Source organism: Gorilla gorilla, chromosome 10, assembly GCF_029281585.2.
Source record: "Gorilla gorilla gorilla isolate KB3781 chromosome 10, NHGRI_mGorGor1-v2.1_pri, whole genome shotgun sequence".
NCBI classification, from domain to species: Eukaryota; Metazoa; Chordata; class Mammalia; order Primates; family Hominidae; genus Gorilla; species Gorilla gorilla.
Window position 1 is genome coordinate 87,311,765 of NC_073234.2, and position 25,007 is coordinate 87,336,771.

General features: G+C 39.2%; 1 protein-coding gene across 1 annotated transcript in view; it reads left to right on the forward strand.

The window, feature by feature from the left end:
• TPH2 (tryptophan hydroxylase 2) overlaps positions 1–25,007 on the forward strand; it is a 96,274-nt gene that overhangs the window by 58,950 nt on the left and 12,317 nt on the right. Inside the window, exon 9 of the mRNA XM_004053578.4 lies at positions 24,448–24,543. Coding sequence (XP_004053626.2) covers positions 24,448–24,543 — 96 coding nt within the window. The remainder of the gene's footprint in view (positions 1–24,447; positions 24,544–25,007) is intronic.

Sequence of the window (25,007 nt, forward strand, 5' to 3'; positions counted from 1 at the left end):
CAGGATAGGGGGCAGGAGCTAGAAGAGATGGTCTTCTCTGTATAGGTCATGGGTAGGAAGGATCAAGTGTCCTTCCAAGGAGGCCAACCTACCTGCAGTCTTATGATGACTTTGAAAGTTTAAAAGAAAGTGTAAACTTGCAAAGGACTTAACATAAATGCTTTAAATGCAGTGAAGAATTTGGGATGGAGTAGGGGTGGGTGTTTGCCTCACCATGGTTTTGCCTGATTCACTCATTTCTCTTTTCTTGATATTGCTTGAGCTCCCACCCCAACTCACTCTGACTTTCTGTCTCTAACGACCCTTCCAGTTCCAAATTTTCCCAATTCTATAGGCTGCCCATTTACTTTGAATAGTGTTTTGCAGACCAAAGAGAAATTTGGAAGGATTTTCCTGTATGATGTGGAGAGTATGGAGGAGGATAGCCTCACACAGTGTGAGGAGGCTAAGGGAGATTGTTCCTGAAATGATACTAACACTGCTATTGACTTCAAGAGCCACATACCATCCATCAGTTAAAAACAAAGTGGATAGAAAATTGCCAGAAGATAGTCTTGAAAAAAAAACCACAGATTCCAACCAGGCAATTTCAAAGTAAGCCCTGGAATAAATAACCTGTTGGATACCATGCATATTAATGAACCTCAAACCATATACTGAAACTAGAAGGCAAATTTAATGACCCACTTGCAGAAACAAAAATATTAAGAGCTCAGGTCTTACTGGCAGGGATAAAAAGTCCATGGCAGGGGGATAATGGTAGCTAGCAAGGCCAAATGAGAAATAGAGGTATTATTAGCTGATTTCCTCAAAGTTGTTCACATTAAGTCTTCTGAAGAAGTAGAGGAAAATGAGCAATGAGATGCACCAAAGGAGAAAAATCTATAGAGAGGACAAATGGAAAGCTATGGAAATCACTATTTATGCAGAACAATGAGACAGGCCATATTACTCTTTGACTCTAGGTGAGATTTATATTATTAATGACTCTGTTTCTATAGTGCCTGCTTTTCCTTATTTAGTGAATTTAAGCACTTATGAAAAAGAGAGTCACGCCTAGTGAAAGCAGACATGTAATAACTTTCTGTGATGTGCTATCGACAAATCCATCTAAAGAAGAAAACAACCTCCACTAGGACTAATCGGCATCGCCAAACTCTTTGTCCAAAGCAGCTTTTGAACTTCTTGGTCTGATTTTCCGAGGTACTAGACTATATTGCCTACGGCTCTTCTATCTCCTTGCTATATTTCTATAGAATATTTATTTTGACATTTTAATAATGCTCAGTTTTGAGAATAAAGCTATCTCTGCTATTTAATGTGGGCAATGGTTTCTATGCCCTGAGAACCATTTAAATGAACTCTTTTGTATCTGAAGAAATTGATGACAATGCTTAGAAAACGTATTTCAAATGCATTGTTATACATGTAAATAATTTGCCCTCTGGTGGATAATAAATAAGACCACTGGTTGTGGCAGCATTACTCTGTTTCATACTCATCATAGCTGTCCAAGGTCTGTGTGTGATAGATATGCAAAAATATTCCCAATAAAGGCTGCTTAGAGTGTGTTATAGTTTTGAGACCAGCTATTTACCACTGTAGCACTAGTGGAAGTGAATTTAATAGATTAGTGTGTATGTTAGGAGTTGTAAACTTAAATGTTACTTCATCGGCCAGCTAGGTAGCACACATGTGTGAAATAGCCTGATATAAGATAATAAGGAGTATCAGAGCATGTGGACAACTGGAGAATGTATATATTATGCTAAAGGGCTTCAAATTCCAAAACTAAAAGAAAACAAAAGGTTCTTTGGCTGCAAGTGATGTCTGCAAAAAGCTGAAACAGAACTACAAGGCTCTCAATTCTCTGTCCTTATATCTAAAATTAAATTCTACCTTAGACTATACTATCATTGAGGGACAAGCCCATGCTAGATTCTTCTTTATATCACATTGTACATTCTCAATTACTGTTTTCTGGACAGCACAATATTTTTCCTAAGAAAAGACAGCCATTACAGTGTTCAGTAGAGATAAGTATCTTATTGTGGTTGAGAGGTGACTTGCCTTTGAGTTATAACTTTAAACCTGTTACAAACACGACTCTCATACATATGCACTGAACATGTGTCAAAGATTTATTTAAAACCCATTAATGGGGGAGGGAAAAGCAGGATGGTAAATCTAGTTCAAAGAAGAATTTGAGGGACCAAGAATATATAGTCACTGAAGGAAAGAATCCTGAAATAAGATGCAAAATGGTTAATGTTCTACAGGGCAATAAAACCATAACCTTGAGGTTATCTTTTCTACTGGGCAGAAATTATTTGCATGTCTTGTGGACAAAATAATTTGCAATTTGTCAATCTTCACAAATTAACATTGAACTTTACAGTCTGTGGACCCTAATCAATAATAAATAGGAAGTCATACAAAGATTATATCCCCTGGATCAGTGCTTCTCAAAATGTGATGTATACGAAGTAACCTGAGGATCATGTTAAAATGCAGATTCTGATAGAGTAGGTCTGGAGTGAGGCCTGAGACTTGGCATTCCTGACAGATCTCACATGATGCTGCGGGTTCAAGGACCACATTTCAGTAGCAGGAATGGTGGGTGGCATTTTAGACATGCGGATCCATTAGACAATAGGAGAGTAAGTCTTTCGAAAGGCACATAGTAATCTTTCATCCTTATTTCCATATTTTGCCTGCTTTTCTAACAACTGGATGAACAGGATATCACCAGATAAATATCATGCAGTATGAGATGAGTGTATTTATGACTTATTCAAGCCCTGAAAACAGACCTTTCATCTATGAGAGCCACGTCATTGCTTCTGTTTTGTGTCTCTGCTCTCATCCTCTTCTGTCTGCTGTTTCTCCATATGACTTACATTATTTATTTTTATACAAATACACAAACAGAAATTTACTGATCAGATGAATTTAGGAACTAGTCCCTGAAATATATTGATTTCCCTTCCCCCAAATGTTAGAAAATGTAAAGGCGCATCTTTCATCAAACAGTACATCCCATCCTATGATGCAGATGGCTTCAATTCAGTCTATTCATTTCTCATATCATAAAGGCATTTGAAACAGACAAAGCTGTGCATCATCTGTGGGGGAAGCAATCAGTGTGAATACACCACAGATGTTTCCAAAGCAGAATAAATCGGCCTCTGGCCCAGTTGGAATTTTTCCTCCGCAAGAGTTTTAGGTGATCCATTCTGTTCTGTCAACCCTGAAACATGTTTACCTTCACTTTCTGATTGAAAGATTTGTTACTGGATCTCAGTAATGCTGAAGAGAGAAGAGTCTTGGCTAAGGGTAATGAGGGAATAAGGAGTCTTTCCCAGAACCGGTTCCTGGAATGTTAGCCTTATGAAATGGCATTATGAGTTCTGTAAAAGGAGGGACCCATGGGCAAATGTATTTGGACAACACTAGCTTAAATAAACAGCTTTGTGTTCTTTTTTTTTTGTTTGTTTTTTGTTTTTGAGACGGAGTTCTCTCTTGTTGCCCAGGCCAAAGTGCAATGGCATGATCTCAGCTCACTGTAACCTCCGCCTCCCAGGTTCAGGTGATTCTCCTGCCTCAGCCCCCCGGGTAGATGGGATTACAGGCATGTGCCCGGCTAATTTTTGTATTTTTAGCAGAGATGGAGTTTCGCCATGTTGGCCAGGCTGGTCTCGAACTCCTAACCTCAGGTGATCCATCCACCTTGGCCTCCCAAAGTGCTGGGATTACAAACTTCTTAGAACCTTTAATAACATAATATGTGGAGTGAATCTCCAAAAGTGATAAAAAGTTATTTTTCTAAACTTACCATATCTCCCCCATTTGAAGGTGCCATTGGTTGTAAACCATTTTGTTAATTTAATAGTGGCTTTTTTTTTTTAGAGGGAAAAGATTCAGCTAGCTAAATTTTTGATATTGTAAGATGAAGCTCCATTTTGTAAATGTTAAAGTATAAAAAAATGTGAACTTGGGAATTGTTGGTCAAAGGGTACAAAGTTTTAGATAGACAGAAGGAATAGGTTTTGAGGTCTATTGCACAGAAGGCTGACTATAGTCAATAATAATGTATATTTCAAAATAACTAAGAGACTAACTTTCAAATGTCTCACCATAAAAATAATAGGTAGGTAAGTGAGATAAATGGACAGGTTAATTAACTTGATTTAATCATGCGTGTCACATACAAATACCAAAACATCACATTGCATCCCATAAATATATACAACCATGATTTGTCAATCAAAAATAATATTAGAAAAAGATAAATGCCATGCAAAGAGGGTCTGGCTGTTCATACTCCCAGGCAAGAAAGAAAGGGTGGCCAGTGCTTACAGTTATAAGCAGAATCACAGGTGTCACTGGATGAGGGAGGGGGAGAGAGACAGAGACAGAGAGAGACAGAAAGGGAAGAGAAAGAGACAGCAAGAGACAGACAGAGAAAATGAGAATACACTGTAATCGTAAATTAGAAATTGGTTTTTTATCTGACCAGGAAAAGGGTGGAAGAACCGTGGCTACATCTGAGCTCCGATAATGGCAAGGTTAGAACACTAAACATTTAGATACTGATTGCTATGGAGAGCACTTGACAAGTAATACAAATCTTAGAAACAAAACAAAACACAAAAAGGAAGAAAATACATTATACGGTCACAGTGGTCTCTTTTTATGAAATGCATATTAGCATGCCAAGCTTTTAGAATTCCAAGAAATACATTTTAGGAGATATAAATCTAGAATGTTTTTTGAAAGGGTGAAATTCATTGTGAACATGACCAGACCATCACCTATTTTATTTTACTTTTTTTTTTGCAGGAAAGAAGTGTCAGGAAATTAATAATACAGGGTTCTGTTTGTACTTTCCTTGATTAAAACAAATAATTTATTTGTTCCAAGTAAAAGAATTTGCATTGATTGGGGCTTTTGGTGGTCATGAATCACGTGCATTTGAATTTTCAGGATAACCAGTACTTTCTAATGCTGAGAGTTGTAATGAAATGTACAGTCAGTCTTAAACTAATAATCAACTATAATTTATATTAGAAGTGTAATTATAAAGGTAACCTTAGTTTATAAATTGCTAATTAATATTTTCCTCCCTGCTGAGGATATTAGCTTGTTTCCTGGGCCCTCTTGTCTTTGCCTACCTCGCTGGGGATGGGGAATCTTTGGATGCTAAAAGACTTATGCACAGCTGTAGTTCTTTCTGAACATGGATGACATTAAAAATGACCACTTTAGTATCTCTACAGAAAGCTTGAAATAAGCCTCAGGCTTATTTATTCCATGTAGAGTCTTTGAACTAGTTCAGCTGTTTGGATCATTTTATACAAAGCTGACAAAGGGCTGGGAGGAATGCACTTTTATACATTCTTAATTGAGATGTTTGTGTGGATGATCAGTTTGTGTGTTATTTTTAAGAGTAACTTAATTAAAAGTTAATAATATCTATTCCAAGTCATTACTTTCACTTTTATGTCTGCTGTGCATATAGAAGAGTAGTAGCATCTTGCAAGAAGTGCTCGAATTCTTTAACTAGTCACATAGACCTTAACTTCTGTCCTTTTTCACTATTTTCACCACTACCTTTTCTTGGTCTTTCTTTTTCTACCTGGGTGCTCTTGAGGCTACACTTTCTGCTGACTAATTTTCTCCTGAGAACTTTGATATTGTAGCCCAGGCTGTTTTGTTCTACTCATATGTGCATGTTTCCCTTATGATATTTGTTGTTGACATTATGAGGTGTTTGCCATCTATTTATATTATGATGAGAACACTACAGTCATCTGGAATTGGAAAACAAACAGGAGCTCTGCATTGCCCACTATGTTCAGAAACAAATACATTTGCAATCTGGAATAGTTATATATTTTTGCAACTCAAATCTTTCTTTGTTATTTAGAACTGTATGCTAGGGCTCTCAGAGAGCCATCATATAATTGCAGATGAGAAACAAAGCAACACAATCCTATTTTAGATATTTGGAAACTCATAAAGATAGAACTACCTTGGTAACTCTTTATTCTCTGTTCATGTGCTGAGTTGGGTGCTGAACCCACCATGCTTTGCACATACTTCATTTTATCCATGCAGAAGCACCATAGTCAACAGCTGGGATCTCTCAGCACTCATCCCAGCTCAATGAAGATGCTATTCGGGATGTTTGATGTACAGTATGTGGTGTGGTGCAATGTGGTGAAAAGAATCTGAACTTGAAGTTAGCACAGTTGGGTTTGAGTGTTAGATTTGTTACTTCCTAAACTTGTGCTCAGCTTAGGCACAAAGAAACAAATTATATTACCTCTTTTTGTCTCAAATGTCATCTTTCAATTGAAGATATTCTTCTACTGCCCAATGTTGAATAAAGAGTAAAGGCGATGGCATACTTTAATGATGTACATATGACATTATCTACGTCATACCCAGGTCTGGAAATACTTCTTCTCATCACTACCTAAAAAATTCTAACTTCGCCAAAGGAGGTGTGTTATTGGATATATAATTTTAAAGTCATTTTAAGTCCCCCAATTCTCTAGTTTTTCCCATAATTCAAAAGTCCTGACATTGAGGACTTCTTACTTTTTCTTCTCAAAGTAAGCTAGAATACATTCATTAAGCACAGAAGATTTCTGCAGTCATTTTAATTTCCATAAAGATGTATAAAAGAAAGAGTTTTCTGGTTTAACTACAATGGAGTAGGCTCTCAAAATCTTAGACTTGTATTAACAGAAATATCTGTGGTGTAATTCCATTTCTAGCAAAAGCAGAAAGAAGATGGTTGGGACTTTTTTATGAGCTAGAATAGCAGAGGTAATGTTATATCAAACTATAGGGATTTAATTACCCCATTCCACAAACGTAGTTTTCAAATAAAGGAGTCAAAAGGATTTCTAAAGCTATTCTTCTGAACTGTGATATAAAAACCCATAATACATTTAGTAGATGTAAAATGTATTACTGTACATTATGAGCCACCACAATGAATGGTATCACAATAAGAAACACGACATGAGATTGAACACACAGTGATTAGAAATCTCTTTGCTGTCTTCTTAGAAATATTGCAATTTGCTTAGAGTTTTATATGCTTGCCACTGTAAGGATGGGCATTTCTGGACTGTTTCTGATGGGTGAATTTCACACTGGGGAAACGTCTCCTAGAAAATGGAAATGCTGTCATTTGAGGGCTTAAATCCAGACTAGGGGTAAGTAAGAAATGCTGTTAGGTTTGGGAGGAATAAATCACCTTGTCGGGGGGGTGCTCACCATTTTTTTCAGGATCTGAAAGTCTGTCCTTTAGAACATCCATAAAAAATCATCTCTTCAGCAATGAAGAGGAGGCTAATGCAGGGTGACTCAGGGACTTCTTTACTGAGGGGGCTTTAAAGTCTTTACAAAAACCTTTTTTCCTCTTTCTTATTAAAAAGATAACATATATTTATTGTAGAAAAAATTTAAAACATAGATAAGGAAGGAAAATAAAGATCATTTGCACTATCACAGCAGAAATAAACACTCTTAACATTTTGGCATATAGTCTTCTAGCTTTTCTGAAAAGTCATTTTGCCAAGTCAAATAAGAACTTAGTAAATGGAAGTTCTGGCATTGGAAAAAGGAGCATCAAGGTTTGCATCCATTTATCAAACACTTGTGCTGTCAGGAAAGTCTTTATCTTTTATATCTACAGAGGAAAGAATAAATTGGGTATATTCTAGAAATAGGGGGTTTGTAACTTTCAATCAACTAAGTTCCGAAGTGTTTTAGTGAACATTAGCTGTGGCTGATGAGTTTTGTTTGCTTTTCCTTCTTTGTTTTGAGCAAAAATTGAGCACATACCACTTTTTAATTAAAGAATGTTTTCCACACATATTTCCTCAATCTTCAAATTTTCCTTTAGTTCTGTCCCCATTAGTGAGAGCTATTTTCATCCAGTCTAATCAATACTCGCCCCTTTCATTGTTCTCATTTTGAGTTTAGATCATAAACATACATCTGTCAGTAGCAAAAGTATTCTAAAGCTCCCCCTCTGCACTTGGTCCCAGATACTCATACTGTTAGGGTATAAAAGGGAAATTGGAATCCATAAAACAGGGTGAACTCTGCTATATATGACACTATGCGGTTTTCCTGAGCTATGCAGCACAGGGACCTGCTAGTAAGGCAGTATAGTATAGTTAGTAATTCAGAGTGCAGGTTTTGGGGTTAACTTACCTGGGTTTATACCCAGGCTCTGTCACTTACTGGCTGGATGAGGTTAAAGAGAAGATTATTCATAACACTTGTTAAAGAATGGTAAGGAAGACTTTATGCAGGACTATCATAATAGGTGCAGAAACCACTGCAATGGGGTTTTGCAGTAGGGGAGAGAGATTGGGTTCAACTCCTGATACAACAAAGAAAAGTAAGAATTTATAGCCAAGGAACAGGGTTGGGGAGGTGGTGGTCAGTGCATGGAGAGTTACTAAGAGGAAACCTCAGGGGCAAGGGAGGATTCTGGCTGAACTGTCCTAATAGGACTCTTGTGGAAGGCAGGCCAGGTTGATTCAGACATCATCTGGGGAAAGGTAGGGGATGAGGAATCTGATCAGATACTGAGGGTGATCAAATATCAAGGGTGATTCCAGTCAGATATTGAGGGTGATCAGATGTCAAGGGTGAGGAATTCTGGCTAAATTAAACAATTTAGCAGGATTCTTGCTAACATTGGACAATGTAGACATGAGCACAGAAGCACCAAAGTCAAGGTGTCGCTGGAAAAATGGCTCAGAGGAACCTGATTAGAATTTGGTTAAGATAAAGATCTTTGTCAGTAACCTTGGACAAGTTACTTAACCTCTCTGTGCCCCAGTTTTGTCATCTTTAAAATGAGGCTAATGTTACTATACAATCTTGTACAGCTGTTGTGAGAATTGACGAAATAATGCATTGTGAAGCTGCTTAGCACAGTGCCAAGCATTCAAAAAATGCCAGCTAGCATGTTTCAGATGACTATACTCTCAGACTTCTGGGTGGCCATATCAGAAAGCACTCATGTCCAGGAAAGGCCCCTGGAGAGTTTCTTACTTTCTTCTGTGACCTTGGGTAATCCTCTAACTTTCAACAACTCACGTTTCCCCTTCTGAAGTGCAGACTATGCAGTTTATATTACGAAATGGTTTTAGATGGAGATAGCATGCTACTTTGCAATGTAAAGTGTTTTAACCATAAATAATAGAGGTAAGGCCTCCCCTAAGAGATGTCGAGCTTCTCCTTGGAGATGGAGGGGGCTTCCCCTGACTGAATAGAACACCTCCCCCGAGCATAGAGAAAGGCAAGTCACAGGAAACAGCTTGGGGACAACAAATGAAAAAATATTGTTTGTGCCAGTGAGGGCCTGTGAAAGATGAATTCCTGACTAAACTTCTTAAGCAGATTAGGAGTGATGCTGTTCATAAATACATGCAGCCCTCCCTGAATAACTAAATAAAGCAATAAATTTGGGGTTTCAAATCTTGGCTGCTCCTCCTTATGAGTTCATGCTTCTGAGAACTCCAGCCAGGTGTTCGCAGTTTGGCTGTAAGATGGCTTCATTAACATACAAGTATGCGAAGAAGCCATTGGAAGAGTTCCAAAAGATGTTGTTTGCTCTAGTTTTGATGTGTTTTGGATATCTCTTCATGTTTGTACACAGGGGTCCTATGTTAGTGTCTAACTAGCAAAGGTTAAAAGTTCTCTGTAATAAAACAAGGGGATGTACCTTAAAATGACATGCTTTAGAAACATTTAATTGTTTAGCTCTCACAAAAACTTTTTTTTTTTTTGGCTGTTCACTTTTTCCTCTTTCAAATCTAATTAAAGAGTCTTAGTTCTTCCAAGAAAAAAGCCAACAGTATAATAGGCAAGGTAAGGGCATTGGATTTTGCTTCTTTGGAAAGATGTTCTAGCAAAGGCACACTCTTATTGTATTCCTACTAAATATCTTTTCCACAGCGCTGATAGAATCAGTTATGGCCCATTCATTTATTCATTAAGTAATATTTACTGAGCAACTACTATGTGTCAGGACTTAGTTAATTCAATTGTTAAACACTAGTCCTACTTTTGGGGAGCTTGCAGTCTACCGAGGGATATAGATAAGTGAACAGGGACTTTATAGCTTGTGAAGGCAAAAATAGAAGAAGGCGGGCACTCACATCAGGTTCAAGGAGCAAGATGGCTGATCAAAGGTGGCTTCCTGAGGGGAGGCTTCTCTCAGCAGTCAAATTGGTAAATTTTAATTTGCTGTTACATATGCTTACTGGTAGAATAGATGTTAATACTTCAGGAAACTTTTGCGTCTAATGGGCTATCTCTACCTTGGAAAACTCCTTAGACTGAGATTCAGAAACTGTTGACCTGTAATTAAGCCCATGCTTGCCTAATCAGAATGTAATTTCTTTGCAGAATCAGAATCCTGAGATGGGATGAGTCAGCCACACAGATAATGCTGTTCCTTATTGTCCCAGGGCAGGGAATCTTAACCTGAGTTATAGCTCTTACGTTTATTTAGCATCTGACATATGTTCATTCATGTGAGTTTCACAATGGCACTTCAAGGGAGGCAGGACTCATATTATCCCTTAACACAGTCCTGGTATTCATTCACATGATGCTGCACACACATTCGGTGCTTAATACAATTTTGGTGAGGAAAGGAATCCCCATTTTATAGGTGAATAAAGGGAGGCTCAGACAAATTCAATGTTGTGTGTAAGACCATAACGCAGAATAATGGCAGGGACTGAGCCATTAATTTTCTGAGTCCTGGTCCAGTCTAGCAAACTACTTCTCAGGAGTTTAGGGTGTTAGGGTAAGTTGTGACCAAGTGAGATAGCAGAAGCCCTTGTTCATTGTCCTGGAGAGCCAATTTGTTGCTACAAAGTGGATTTCAGGGTCTTTAAATCATGCAATCCTCTAAAAAAGGGATTACAAAGCAGCATCTTGTGGTCTGGCTAATATCTGAGCAGTGTGCGTGTGTGTGTGTGTGTGTGTGTGTGTGTGTATGCCTGCATCTTGCTTATAGTGTAAAAAATTGCCTATATTTACACATCAGAGGATATCACATGACATCCAGATTCTTAGCTTCTCTCAAAAACAAAAACAGAAACAAAAACAAAACCAGCTTCTCTGGCAGTCAGATTGCTTTATACCAGCGGCCAATTGATCAGAGCTGAGTTGCTGTTGTTCCCTTAGATGGGGTTCATGATCCTCCCCTGGGAAGTGGAACTTCATCTTCAATCACCTGCCTGTCCTGCCTCTACTGATTGATTAGGGGAAGGGAAAGAGAAGAGAGGGATTGTCATTCTAAGCTTGGGATTGTCATTCTGGCTACCAGCTCTCTTGGTAGCCAAAGCCAGAGAGTAAGTTGGCAAAATAACTTGTCATGAGACACCAGAAATATTTCAAGTCATCATCCTTTATTGTCTCATGAATTTTCACTATCCTTTACCAAATTAATTTTGTGTCCATCAAATAATGCAAACATAAGTAGAATGCTGTAATATTACATAGTATTTTGTTTTGTGCTTTGTAATATTGCTTTTTAATAGAGACACAACTTATTATATTTCTAAACTAGCCTCATTGATTGTAATCTCAGCTCTCTTGAGCAGTGCTAGTTGGAGTGCCGTTTCCAAATGGCGAGACTAAGAAAACTAGTCTTCCTTTTGTGACTTGTTTGTAGTGTGTGTTCTTCATTGGCTCTCAACAGGCCTGTGTTATGTTTCTTAGGATATCCAGGAGTCACAAAGGAAATGAAGGCGCCTACCCCAGGGCAGGACATGGCAGAATGGCTGCAGGAAAGCTAGACAGACCCCTGTCTTTTCTGGCACACACCAAGCTCAACTATCAAGAACACGATATAAACATCAATTCTGGGGGCCTGTAATGTTCAGTCACTCTGGGGACAGAAGGAAGATAGTGTGGTATGGTAAAAACAGCATAGTCTTTGGGGGTTAGGCATACTTGATTCCAATCTACTTCTATTGCCCTTAAATTTGCAGAAGTTACTCAAGCTCCATCTCAGTTTCCCCATCTTTGAAATGGGGGATTTAGCACTGGCAAATAATAAAACTTCAATAAGTAGTAGTTATTTTATTTTCTCCATTTTACACACAGGGAACCTAAAACTCAGAATGGTTAGATAACATCTCCAAGGTCAAATAAATGGCAGAGCATGCCCTTGAACCTTGGTCTCTCACTCCAAAGTCAATGCTCAAACTACCACATTACATCACTTTCGTAATGTCTGCCTCTCAGGGTTGTTGTGAATATGACGTAAAGTGCTTAACACTGTGTCTGGTGGAGTGCAGGCTTCAGTAACTGGCAGTGATTATTATTAGAGATAGGTGAGCTCAACTGAGCTTAAATGCCTTCTAGAAGTTCAATTACTAAAAGACCCTCAATGTGACGGGGACCCCAGCTCACAGGTATATCTTTTCAGCCCCATTTACACATATAGATGCTTGGTGTCAACTCTGAGTATGAGAGATGATGATGCTAGTGGTGATGGTTAGTGACTAGAAAAGAAACATGACTTCATTAATAAAAACTTAAAATAGAAGACTGCTCAGTGCAATGGAGTGGCAAGAATGACTCTCCCTGCCAAACATACTTTTCTCGGCAGTTTTCAGACATGAAATCATCTTCCAGGATTCTCTGTCTTGCCTGGAAAGAAATAGGCGAGAAAGTGCAAGCTCCTTAGACCTAACGTCTAGGAGGGTGTTGCTTTTAGTAATGCAGGAATAAAAATAAAATGACCCTCTAAAAGGCAGTGGTGACTACCCACAGCTCATGTGGGAGTCAGTAAAAACCTCATTTTTCATACTAGCATTCGAGAGCTGACCTTTAAAATCACCACATCTGGGGAGAATGTGTGATTTGATGCAGAACATTTTAGGGCATGCCAAAGGATGAATGGCTGAGAATGCGCTCATCAGTTTTCTTCTTTTTCAAGGAGCTCGGAATTGCTTAGATTATAAAAGTCAGTTCCTGGGCACTGCCAAAGCTATAGCATTTGCATAAGCAGGTCTTCTGTGCAAAGTAGATTAAGCACATATATAAATGGAATGCTGATCCATGCACCTGATATGAAAATGATGTGTACCTGTGTGTGTGTGTCCATGTCCTCACAGTGAAGTTTAGCTATTTCAAGGTAGCTAGTTATGTAAGTTCAGCAAAGGGTCATTTGGAAAAAGATGGAACTGCTTTAAAAGAAGAGCCAAACTCTGTCAATTGCTTTGTTACGGAGATGTTGCACTGAGGCTCATGCACTATTTCTAAGGTCCAATGAGTGAGACTGCTGAATATAAAACTAGCTTTTGATTTGTGAAAGGCAAAATACCTGCAGGTCCAGAAGGAATAAAATATGCCTGTTTGTATTAATAAAACCAATTTTTAAAGAGCCATGGAATTTTGTAAAAAACAGAATTGGATGGATGGACATGTCACAGATTCATCTCCAAGAAAAAAATAACATCTGTCTGATCTTGTGTTTCATCATCTGCTAAATGAAGGTCTGGGCAGTGATGCTGATAGAAATTCCCCGTAGCTGCTAATTCTGAGCAGGTTGGGCTGTGAGGCACTTTGGAGCTTGGATCTGTTACAAACTCGTCCATTCTCTAGCATTTTCCCTGGCAAGTCTCCAGTTGGCTACAACCTTCAAAAGCAGCAAACTGAAAAACTTTCCCCCTGACATTTTTGGATGAGAATCTAGATGTCAGAATCAATGGGTCTTCAGAGTTGCTACTTGTAATGAAGGAGACCAGAGACCACTTAACTACAAAACCGCTGCCTAACTTCTATAGGAGCTACCTGCCAACCAACCTTCATCCATGCTCCAAAAGGCCTGTGGTGTCTTAGGGCCTGACTGTGGCAAGGAGGCTGGTTCCACCCTTCCTCACTGACTTGGGGACCACTGGCTATTGCTTAAAGGGAGTAGAGAGAGAGGTCAAAGAGCAGACCTATTTCTAAACCTATAAGTGAAAACCACTTTGATGGCTACTGTAGACTTTTACAAAGTCTGTAATACTGGAAAATTGGCTGAGGTTAGTAATGACTCACTCAGAAGGCTGGCATTGACTCTGTTGGCATGGCCTGCAGGGCAACTCTTCTTATCTGTTTCCTCCCTCCCTCTCTTCCTTTCTTTCTACTTTAACTATTTGCTGAGTACCTTCCGCATGTCAGGCAGGATGATAGAGAGCAGGAATTCAACAACAACAACAACAACAACAACAACAACAACAACAACAACAACAACAACAACAAAAGTCAGACCCTCTTCCTGATTCCAGGAAGCTCAGGGTCTAGTGTAAAGGACAGGCAGGAAGACTGGCAGTTTCTGTGTGGATTCGTATGGGCTACCTTGGGAAAGGGAGGAGGGCCACCTAACCTGCCAGATGGACACGAATCAGACAAAGGAGCTTGGCAATGACAAGAGCATTCCAAGCAGAGAGAACACAGTGTGCAAAGGCCCAGGTGGAATCTGCGAAGAGCAGGATCAGTCTGTGCAATTGCCACTAGTTCCCCGTGGAGTGGACAATTGGGAAGAAGACGGTGGAGCAATGAAGGTTGAGAGAAAGCGATGGCTAGACCGTGGAGGGCCTTTTCTGCCACATAAAGAAGTTTGGACTTTTACTCTAGAGCAATGAGACCATGAAGGTTTGTCATTGGGCTACCAGGTGGTTGTCATGACCTACCATTGAGTCTTGGAGATGGGAGTATCTTAGATGGATCTTGCCAGAGTTTTAAGTGTGGGCCAACTGCTTGGGTGGCACCAATGTCAAATGAATGCATGACATTCCTGTTAGTCCTTAAGTGAAAGGAAGAGATGGGGGTATATTTCTTTCTTCTTCTTTTTTTTTATTTTGGAAAATACCATTAAAGGCTGGTATAGGAAGTAGTGTTAAATAGGAAGTCAGGTGGCCTTCTTTGGAGTTGAAAATGCTCCCAGATAAGCTGAGGAAGGGGCAATAAAACTGAAATGGCCAGAGTACACTTAAACAGAATCATCCATTTATTCTTGAAAGCAACCCAAAAGATATAGGAAACAATAGTTAAGAAACACACAGAAAAATTCAGACTAAAACAGTGCTGCTGAAAATCGCCTATGTCGACATATTCTTCAATAAAAGTTGTTTTCTGCTGACACTTTTTTTTCTTCCACGGATGTCCCTCTTATATTTGATGATCAATTTTCCACAAGGTTTGCCATAATGTTTCCTCAGAGCTTAGGTTTTTACATTTTAATTCATTCGATGGCTGTTCTTAACCTAAGACAATGTATGCTGTTTTCACAATTCAGTGTCAACTTTTTCTAGCTGACAAGATGTTTCTCAAATCCCAACTCTTCTCTTTTCTCCTCATGTTTTTCCCTCTCTTGCTTTGAGGAGAATCACTGGTAAAAGAGGCCATCTCTGCTGGTCTCAGTGCAGCCTGTGATCTGGTACATTCTGTAATTTGACTGACCTCAACCTTCCTATGATGTGCCTTTTGGGTTCCCTGAAATCACCCCCACCCCTCCCAATACCTCAGGCCAGTGTCCTAGACCATTTACTTTTTCCAATAACTTCTCTTCTTGCAGTCCTTCTAAGATCTCATTTCTCCTTCAAAATTTGACACAAGCTTCATATTATTCACATCCTGAGACATATAAGCAAAGATGAATTCAAGATTGAATGAGATGTTTGTGGTAGGAGTAAAAACAGGAGAGATTTATTATTATCATTAGTCTCTCTGTATCCCTATCGTGCCTTTCTTGAGCAGAGAGACCATCTCTTTAGCTACTTTTGTCATCTCAACTAGAGCTTAGCACAGTGGAATTTAGTACATTTAATTTAAAAAATGTGGTTTGACGAAGTTGTGACCTACTGATCGCTATGGACCAGCCCTAATGTCTTCCAGCTCTAAGTTTCTAGCATTTTTTACACTCTAGCTGGGGTAGGTGGTAAAGGGGTGAGAGTGGGAGGGGACCCTGAGGGGTCTTCACCTTTTCAACAGCTTTGCTATGAAACCCAGTGAACGGTGGGTTTCGTTGAGAGGCTCGAAGAGAGTATATGGTAAAATATGATAATAGAAATCTAGGTGTAGCTGCAGTTGTGAAAGGCATTTGGACCAGTGGTACTTGGAATTTATATAATGACTGCCTCCCAAATCTGTGAATGCTTGATTAGTGGCTTCCTATTGCCAAAGGGAGGCTTCAAGATGTGACATGAGTGGCTTGTGATTACAGAGCAGCTGCAGCCCCAGGATTGCACAGAACCATGTTAGTGAGCACTAGAATTCTGGACCAGCCCTAACATCTTCCATCTCAAAGTTTCTAGCATTTTTACCCTCTTAATTTACATTTTACCTAGGACTAGCTCAGGGCAAAATAATAAAGCATGCAAAAACCTATTTTCTGCTATCTCTTGAAGCCTAGTCCCAGAATTTTTTTTTTTTTTTTTTTTTTTTTTTGAGAAGGAGTCCCACTCCCTCACCCAGGCTGGAGTGCAGTGGAGTGATCTCGGCTCACTGCAACCTCTGCCTCCCTGTTTCAAGTGATTCTCCTGCCTCAGCCTCCCGAGTAGCTGGGATTACAGGCGCCCGTCCCCATGCCCAGCTAATTTTTGTGTTTTTAGTAGAGATGGGGTTTCGCCATGTTGGCCAGGCTGGTCTCAAACTCCTGACCTCAGGTGATCCACCCGCCTTGGCCTCCCGAAGTGCTGGGATTATAGGCGTGAACCACCATGCCCGGCCCAGAAAAATTTTTAACTCAAGAATGCTTGCCCTGCAAAACAAAGCATTGGGGTAGTCGTTGATGCCTTAGTGTGATTTGGCTTTATGTGTGATTCTTAGGAGTATTTGGAGTTTAAATGATTGAAGAAACAACAAAAATTGATGTCTGGTGGGAGGTTTGGATGAATGATGTTGGGATAGATATTTCAGAGGCAGTGGGACCTCCACAGTTTAAGCAATGCAGCCTCTGTTTTCACTTTTGGTTCCCAACGTTGATTTTTATTGCCTTAAAACTTCTATTCCAAAGCTTTTTGTTTAGCTATCAAGCCTCATTCTTATTTCAGTACTATTGTCATTTGCAATTTAATCAAGATTAAGGAATCTTGGCTAAAGGTGGGAAAACACTTGCTGCTTGTAAACTGACATTTTGATATAGCAAAATTCCAACTCTAGCAGCTAGGGTAGGTGGTAAAGGGGTAAGTGGGAGCAGACCTTGAGGGGCCTTTACCTTTCAACAACTTTGTAAGTGTATACATTGACATACTAGTTGTCTTCTCAAAAACTAGATGGAAAAATGTTAGTAAAAACACTGTGAAAGGAAGGCTGTGAGCCACAGAGCCCTTTTATGTGGTTTTTTTTTTTTTTTTTTTTTTGAGATGGAATCTCACTCTGTCACCCAGGCTGGAGTGCAGTGGTGCGATCTTGGTTCACTGCAAGCTCTGCCTTCCGGGTTCACGCCATTCTCCTGTCTCAGCCTCCTCAGTAGCTGGGACTACAGGTGCCCACCACCACGCCCAGCTAATTTTTTGTATTTTTAGTAGAGACGGGGTTTCACCGTGTTAGCCAGGATGGTCTCAATCTCCTGACCTCGTGATCTACCCGCCTCGGCCTCCCAAACTGCTGGGATTACAGACGTGAGCCACCGCGCCCGGCTTTATGTGTTTTTATCTGCACTTACCAAAGCTACAGCCACTGATGTTAGAACATCTTTGAGTGACAGTCTTCTTTTCTGAGATTTATCTTTTTGTTATGACTTGGGCCCCTAACAGCACAGATGCTTGCTAGACTTGCATCTGAAAGGATCCTGGAATTCCCAACTTTATAGACATTGAGCCTTTATTTGCTAGATCATGAAGAAGTGGCAGTGGTGGGGAGGGTTCGGGGGATGAAACCTAGAAAGAGATGGGGCAGTGTCAGTGGCTGGGGTCATGGGGAGCATAAGGTGATAGCTATTTACACTCATCCTGGAAATATTTCAGTATTTCAACAACAGGAATGGCTGTGCCAGTGTGACTGACTGATAGTGGCCCTGTATCCATAAGTGCAGTTACTGATAAGAAAAGAATGCTGGATTTGTAGATGGGAAACTTGTGCGTGATTCCTAGCTCTGGCAACCACTAGTTTTGGAACCGGGCAAACCACTTGAACTTTGAGTCTCAGTATTCCCATCTATAAAATGGAAATAATAAGTGCTCTATCTACTTCACAACGGGCAGTAAGATAACATATGTGAGAACACTTTATTAAATGAGGAAGCCTTCTTCTGGTTAAGTTTTCCTATTATTTTCATATTTCTGTATAATTGATGAATTCTGTTCTTTAGTGATAACGTCAATATGGAGCGTTTATTTACTCAAACACCAAATATTGTATTGATGAACTTTTTGGGTTGGGCTGCTTTTTGCACATATTTTTCTTGTTCCCCTCCTAAGTGAGGGTGTGGGTTTGGAAGCTACGTAACTAAGCTTTGTTAGAACTGTGTACAAGATAAAGATAACTAGGGTCTGAGGACCTGAGGGATTATCTTATAAGTGAAGTACACCAAATTTAGCCTATAACTTTTTGTTATGTTTGGCACATCTCAAACCAATCTCAAATCCATCTTAAAAGGGCCCTTTTAAGTTCTCTTTGATAACTTCTTGCTTCCTGCCTATGTGCTAGATATATAGTTAATGGAATTCTAGATGTGGAATGATGTATGTGATTATTTTAAAATATATGCTACCAATATGCAAGATCAAATTTTTAGGGAAGGCGATAGGGAAAATATATCACTCAGTCACTTCCTCACTTGCTTACTCAGGAATTTATTTCTTTAATGACGTGTGTAAGCCAATATCCTGGAGAAAGTGAAAGAAGTAGGCAACTCGGGCTTCCTCCTAGAAGTTTATATGTATCATTTTAATCTAATTCATGAACATTCAAGGACCCTCAGGAAGAGGCTATGTAATTATTTCAAGGAGGGATGCAGAGGGAGTGAGAGGAGGGAGGCAAAAGGGCCCTTCAGTAGGGAAATGGGAATAGTAAATTTCTTTCCCATCCAGTGTTCTTTGACAAAGTCATACATCTCTTTAATTGTGACCTTAGCAAGAACTTCAGGTGCCTAATGCCAAACATAAGAAGGGTTTTGCATAGAGTGCTTTTATAAATCACCGGTGGCACCATTACATATTTTATTGGTGTGATTCTGTGTCTGTGGACTTGGTCCCTTCAAGCTTTTGCCACTGCCCATTTGGCTAGGCCCGAACTGCTGCGAGAATGGTGTACTACCAGTAGTGATCTGAAGATGGCAGCATTGGGCGACCTATCTCATTTTCCTAAGCACACTCACTGCAGCTCGGGTCCACAGCGTGTTTGGATTTCAGATTGTCACTCAGACTTTCTTCTGCTTAATGACTGCATGTATGTAAATGCCTCTGCCACTCTTCCATAAAAGAGGTCTGAGCTATCATTTCTGTTTTGTTTTTTAATGATTATATGTAATTATATCCAAATAAAATATTTATAAATAATTACATGTCATTAATAGTATGTAAAATTTGGAATTCATGAACACCAGCTTTGATGAAAGATACCCTTCAATTTGGGAGGTGTTAGTCTTAGTATTATTATTTGTTTCTGTTTAAAAGACATTAGTGGCCAAGAATCTGCAATTTTCTTTTACAGGTGTTCTTACAAGTCTCAGCATATTTTTATTTTTTTGTTTTCTTGATAATAGGTAGGATTATTCATTTGGTAAATCTCTAGGGAATATATTATAGATCCACATCTGGAGAATTCTCTGAGGAAACCAAATTATATTTTCTTAAATGTTCATGAAGTGATTAGTTATCCTCAACTTCTGAAGGGTCTTCAAGGGGTCATCGAGTGCAACTCTAAGTAGGCTTTGCATTTAAAACCAGACTGTAGCAATCAATGTGTGGTTGCCCTCTCCTCCTGATTAGTGATCATGCCCTATGCATTCTGAGGTCTTCACCAGTATTGAAAACAGAAAGAGAAAAATTATCCTGAGCAAGTTTGTGATTCAAATTTTGCTAATAACTTAATTTCAGATGCAACTTACCATTTCTCTTTATCTCTTAACAACACATGGAGCTGCAAATAGAAAACTGTCTCAGACTAAAAGGTCTAATTCTCTAAACAGAATGGGCTGTAGAAACAGCATTTAGGGACCTTCCTTGGTTGAGGACAGCAGGAAACCAAAGGGAAAGGTAGATAGGGAATGAGCAGATGGCACTATGTAAGGCCAGAGTTTCTGGAAGGACTCCCAGATGAGGTCTGGGGCCAGAGAGCATTCTAAGTGATGGGAAGGAAGAGCACAGGGGCTCTTTTCCTCTGAGATTGCTCTGATTCTAGAAGCACATTAACCAAAGACACACTGGGTGAGAGATTTATCTTTGAATCTTTAGTTGTATTGATGCAGACCTACCTTTTAATTCCTACCTTAAACTAGGATGGTTTGCCAAATCTATGTGAAGACTGTGTCTATGGCACACCAGATTTTTTCAGAGGCTCTCTTAGCGTGTTTTGGTTCAGATCATAAATGTGACCATGAATTATGTATGCATTGATTCAGCATAAAAAAATTAAACATGTGCTCAATAGGCTGACCCAAACGCTCCTGTAGCTGGCTCTGAATGTGTACTTTGGATGCTTTTGAATTTGACAGCACATTTTTTCCACGAGCTCTTCTATATTCAATGTTAAGGCTCCAAGGATTTCGTGTCAGGTGTTGTAAGTGCAATATAAATTAGGAAAATCAGCCAAAGGCACACTAAGAAGATACTGTAACATTCTAGTTTTCCTCCATTTTAGACTTTTATTTCTCCATTATTTGGTTGTGAAGGAAAATTATGCATCTATTAATTTTTTATCTAGAAACTTTAAAATGTGACAGATGTTGATGTCAAGCTCCTTAAAATCCTGAGCTCTAGATCTCTTAAATGTCACCATCTAGACTGCTCCTGGGTAAATCACTTCATCTTCCTCAACTTGAATTTTCCTTTTGGTAAAATAGGAGAGCTGAACGTCCAGGATGCTTCCAAGCCTTTGTGCTTTATTCTATGACTGTGTGATTACTTCCCTTCATTGCACCCAGAATTATGCAAATTTTTTGGAGGATACACTTGGAGGCTGTATTTTAGCTTTTCAACATGTATTTACATTTTTTATCTTGGTTCTTCTCCTAAGGGCTCTGTGATATTTACTTCTCCCAACCCCCTGCCATCCCTAGCCCAAGTCATACTCGTGTTCACTCACCACTCTTGTGTGCCACTGCCATCTAGCTGGTCTGTTTCCACTCACTTTTTCTCCCCTACAATCTATTTTCCATGCAGTACCTCCATGACCTTTTGAAAGCTAAGTTAGTACATATCTTTCTCCTGCCTAAAACCCTCCAGCAACTTCCCATTGCTCTTGGAAATAAAAATCTATTCCTGCCTCAGGGTCTTTGCACTTGCTGTTCCCCCTTCTAGGAACATCATTTTCTCTATATCCTTGCACAGCTGCCTTTTTAATTTCTTAATGAAAAGCTGCTTTTAAAGCTGTTTGCAGCTTAAACAATACCCCTTCACTGAAGCTGTCTCTGACCCTTTTTCTAAAATAGTCACATTCCCTGCTTAATATTTGACATATTATATGGTTTTGTTATACATAGAATGTATTCCACCTGACATCATCTGGCTATTGATTTTAGTTTTTGTTATTGCCTGTCTCATCCCAGTAGCATATATGCTTCATGGGATCACAGGCTTTGTTGCCTTGTTCATTGCATATCCTTAGCATCTAGGGCAGAGTCTGGCATGTAACAGTTGCTCAAGAAGTATTTGTAGAATAGGTGAATGAATGAGTGGATGGATGTCACAGAATAGATGAATGAATGGATGGATCGATGTCACAGGCAGGAAAACTACAACCCCGGGGTTGGAGTCACATAGCTAATGAGAAGCAGGGCTCAGACTAGAACTTGGATCCCTTTGTGTGTTTCTTTCTTCCAGGTCATTCTGCCACATGCCAGCTTAACTTAGAGATCATTAATTCATTCACCATTTATTTATTAACCCAGTGCTTATTGAGCTCTTGTTATCTTTCAGACAATAGTCTAGATCAGTTGTTCTCAACCAAGGATGATGTTGCTCTCCTGGGAACATTTGCCAATGTCTGAAGACATTTTTGGTTGTTACAAAGGGGGTGGGAATGCTACTGGCACCTAGTTAGTAGAGGCTAGAGATGCCGCTAAACATCCTACCATGTACAGGACAGACTCCCACAATTATGTAGCCTAAAATGTCAATAGTGCTGACTTTGGAAAACCTTGTCCTAAATGAACAGACACCTGCTTTTGTGGAGTTTATAGTCTAGTGTTGGGGGATAGATGATAAGCAGCACATATCATGCATATGGAAATTGCAGTCTATGTAAAGAAGTGTTTCATAGAAAGAATGAAAAGATGGAACAGAGTAAGGAGGAGTGGTAGTAAGTGCTGTAGGTTGTGTTGGAGGGTAGGAAGGGCTGTTATTTTATTTTATTTTATTTTTGAGACGGAGTTTTGCTCTTGTTGCCCAGGCTGGAGTGTAATGGCACGAACTCAGCTCACTGCAACTTCCGTCTCCTGGGTTCAAATGATTCTCTTGCCTCAGTCTCCTGGGTAGCTAGGATTACAGGTGCACCACCACGCCCAGCTAATTTGTGTATTTTTAGTAGAGATGGGGTTTCACCATATTGGCCAGGCTGGTCTTGAACTCCTGACCTTAGGTGATCTGATCCCTTCGGCCTCCCAAAGTGCTGGGATTACAGGCGTGAGTCACCACGCCCGGTCTAGGGCTGTAATTTTAGCCTCTTTGGGAGGTGAATCAGGAAAAAAAATTTTACTTCTGGAGGTTAAGCTCCATGACCTGGAAATGATCAGTCCTTTGGGTCCAGCTCAGTGCTGCAGAGCTTTGGAAAATTGAACTTCAGAGATCACCTGCACATCAAAAAAATATATAACCTTCCTGAACCAAGGGACATCTTAGCCTCCAAATAAAAATAGAGCAAACTGCCACGTGCTGGAAATAATTATTATTTTCTGCCCCTTTTCAGGAGTATTTAAATTCTCTTTCTTAATACCTTCAGTGCTCTATCATCATTAATGCAGGACAGTGCTAATTTGATGGAATTTTTATTGCTTGTTGTCAGCATCTCACTTTTCTTTCAGAGCAAAAATAGTGTGAGTTCAGCCTCTCTCAACAGCACTGTGAGTTTTTTGTTTTTGTTTTTTTTTCTTCTCATTGTGCAAAGATTTCTCTGTCTGTTTAGGTTCATTTCTTAAACCCAACAGAAGCAATGGAAGATATTAATGTCCTGGGGAAGTTGTAGTAGTTGATGCTGATAAAACTTGGGCCAATAAAGTGTGTGTGTGTGTGTGTGTGTATAACATCCGCCCCACTGCTTTCCAATTTATATTAGATCAACTTACAGTTTTTTTTTTTTTTTTTTTACTTCATGGTGTGAAAGTGATATGCATTCAGTAGAAAACACACTTCAAATTTGGAATTTCGATCTTTTCAACACTTTATTATGAAATAGGCTTTGTGTTAGATGATTTTGCTCAACTGTAGACTAATGTAAGTGTTCTGAGCACTGTTAAGGTAGGCTAGGCTAAGCTAGGATGTTCAGCAGGTTAGATGTATTAAACGGATTTTCAACTTAGGATATTATTTTCAACTTATTGGGTTTATTGAAATGTAAACCTATTGTAAGTCGAGCAGCATGTACATACACAAATACGTATATAAACCTACACGTGCATATACATATGCAAACATAGATATACATTTAAGATTTTACTAAAAAAGTATATTAGTATTGTGGTTTTGGTAATTTGGTAGTCGTATAGAGGTACTTGCTTTCTTGGTTGCTCTCTTGTTTCTTTACCACAATTCTTTACCAAGCACTGGCACCAACGAATATTTGTTGAATAAATAAACAAACTGCCAAAAATAGTTAGCGATTACTGGATTCCAACTTATTTTTCCACATTTGCATAAACTGATTTATGTCACTGAAGCAAAATTTGGTAAATATATAGCATATTGTTACGGAGGTATCATTGTGATATATTTATTCATTTCTATATCTGTGTTTTTTGTTTTTAAAATGATTGCAGGGGATATAATTTGACTCATAGGGCTTCTGAATTCAGGAAGCGTTAAGACTCTTAGTAGTTAATACTTTTTTCATATACATTCAACCTACGGAGAGAATACTGAGCAAGAGAATAGATTTCAATAAATGTTCTTGATTTAAATGTATTTAAATTGATAATATTGAAGAAATTATGCACAGCACACCATTTTGTTTTGGGTGCCATTTAATCCTATCAAATAACTCATTGACCAGTTCACTGAATATGTGTTCATTTTTTTTCAGTGCTATTTCTTCACAATCGAGTTTGGCCTTTGCAAGCAAGAAGGGCAACTGCGGGCATATGGAGCAGGACTCCTTTCCTCCATTGGAGAATTAAAGGTATGAAGCTGTGAATGAAAATACCCTTCCCATGCAAACTGGTTCAAGGTCAGGGAAAATATTGATTTGTTTGTCTGAGCATTTCTACTCACAGATACTCCATAAATATTTAACATAGAGGATTTGGCACCTCGGATGTGGGTGCCGACCTCACTTTTTGCACTTCTGAAAATGGGTCATGCCTTTCTGGGTTTGTGGTGTGACTCAAATGGATGAGCAGCCACGTGTACAAATCAACAGCAATGACAAATGTATGCCCAAATCTTGAGTAACAAATGGCAGGCCTAAATTTAGTGCTAAAAAGTGGGCCATGAGCTAGCAGTGATCCTACTGATTGAAATTCACTTGCGAATGTGGCTTGGCTACTCTGATTTCCATCACCTCCCTGGCTCCTTTGGACTCCCCAGCATCTACTTCCTAAAAGGGAGTTTGATGTTGTTTCAGCTTCTTCAAAATTAATGTGC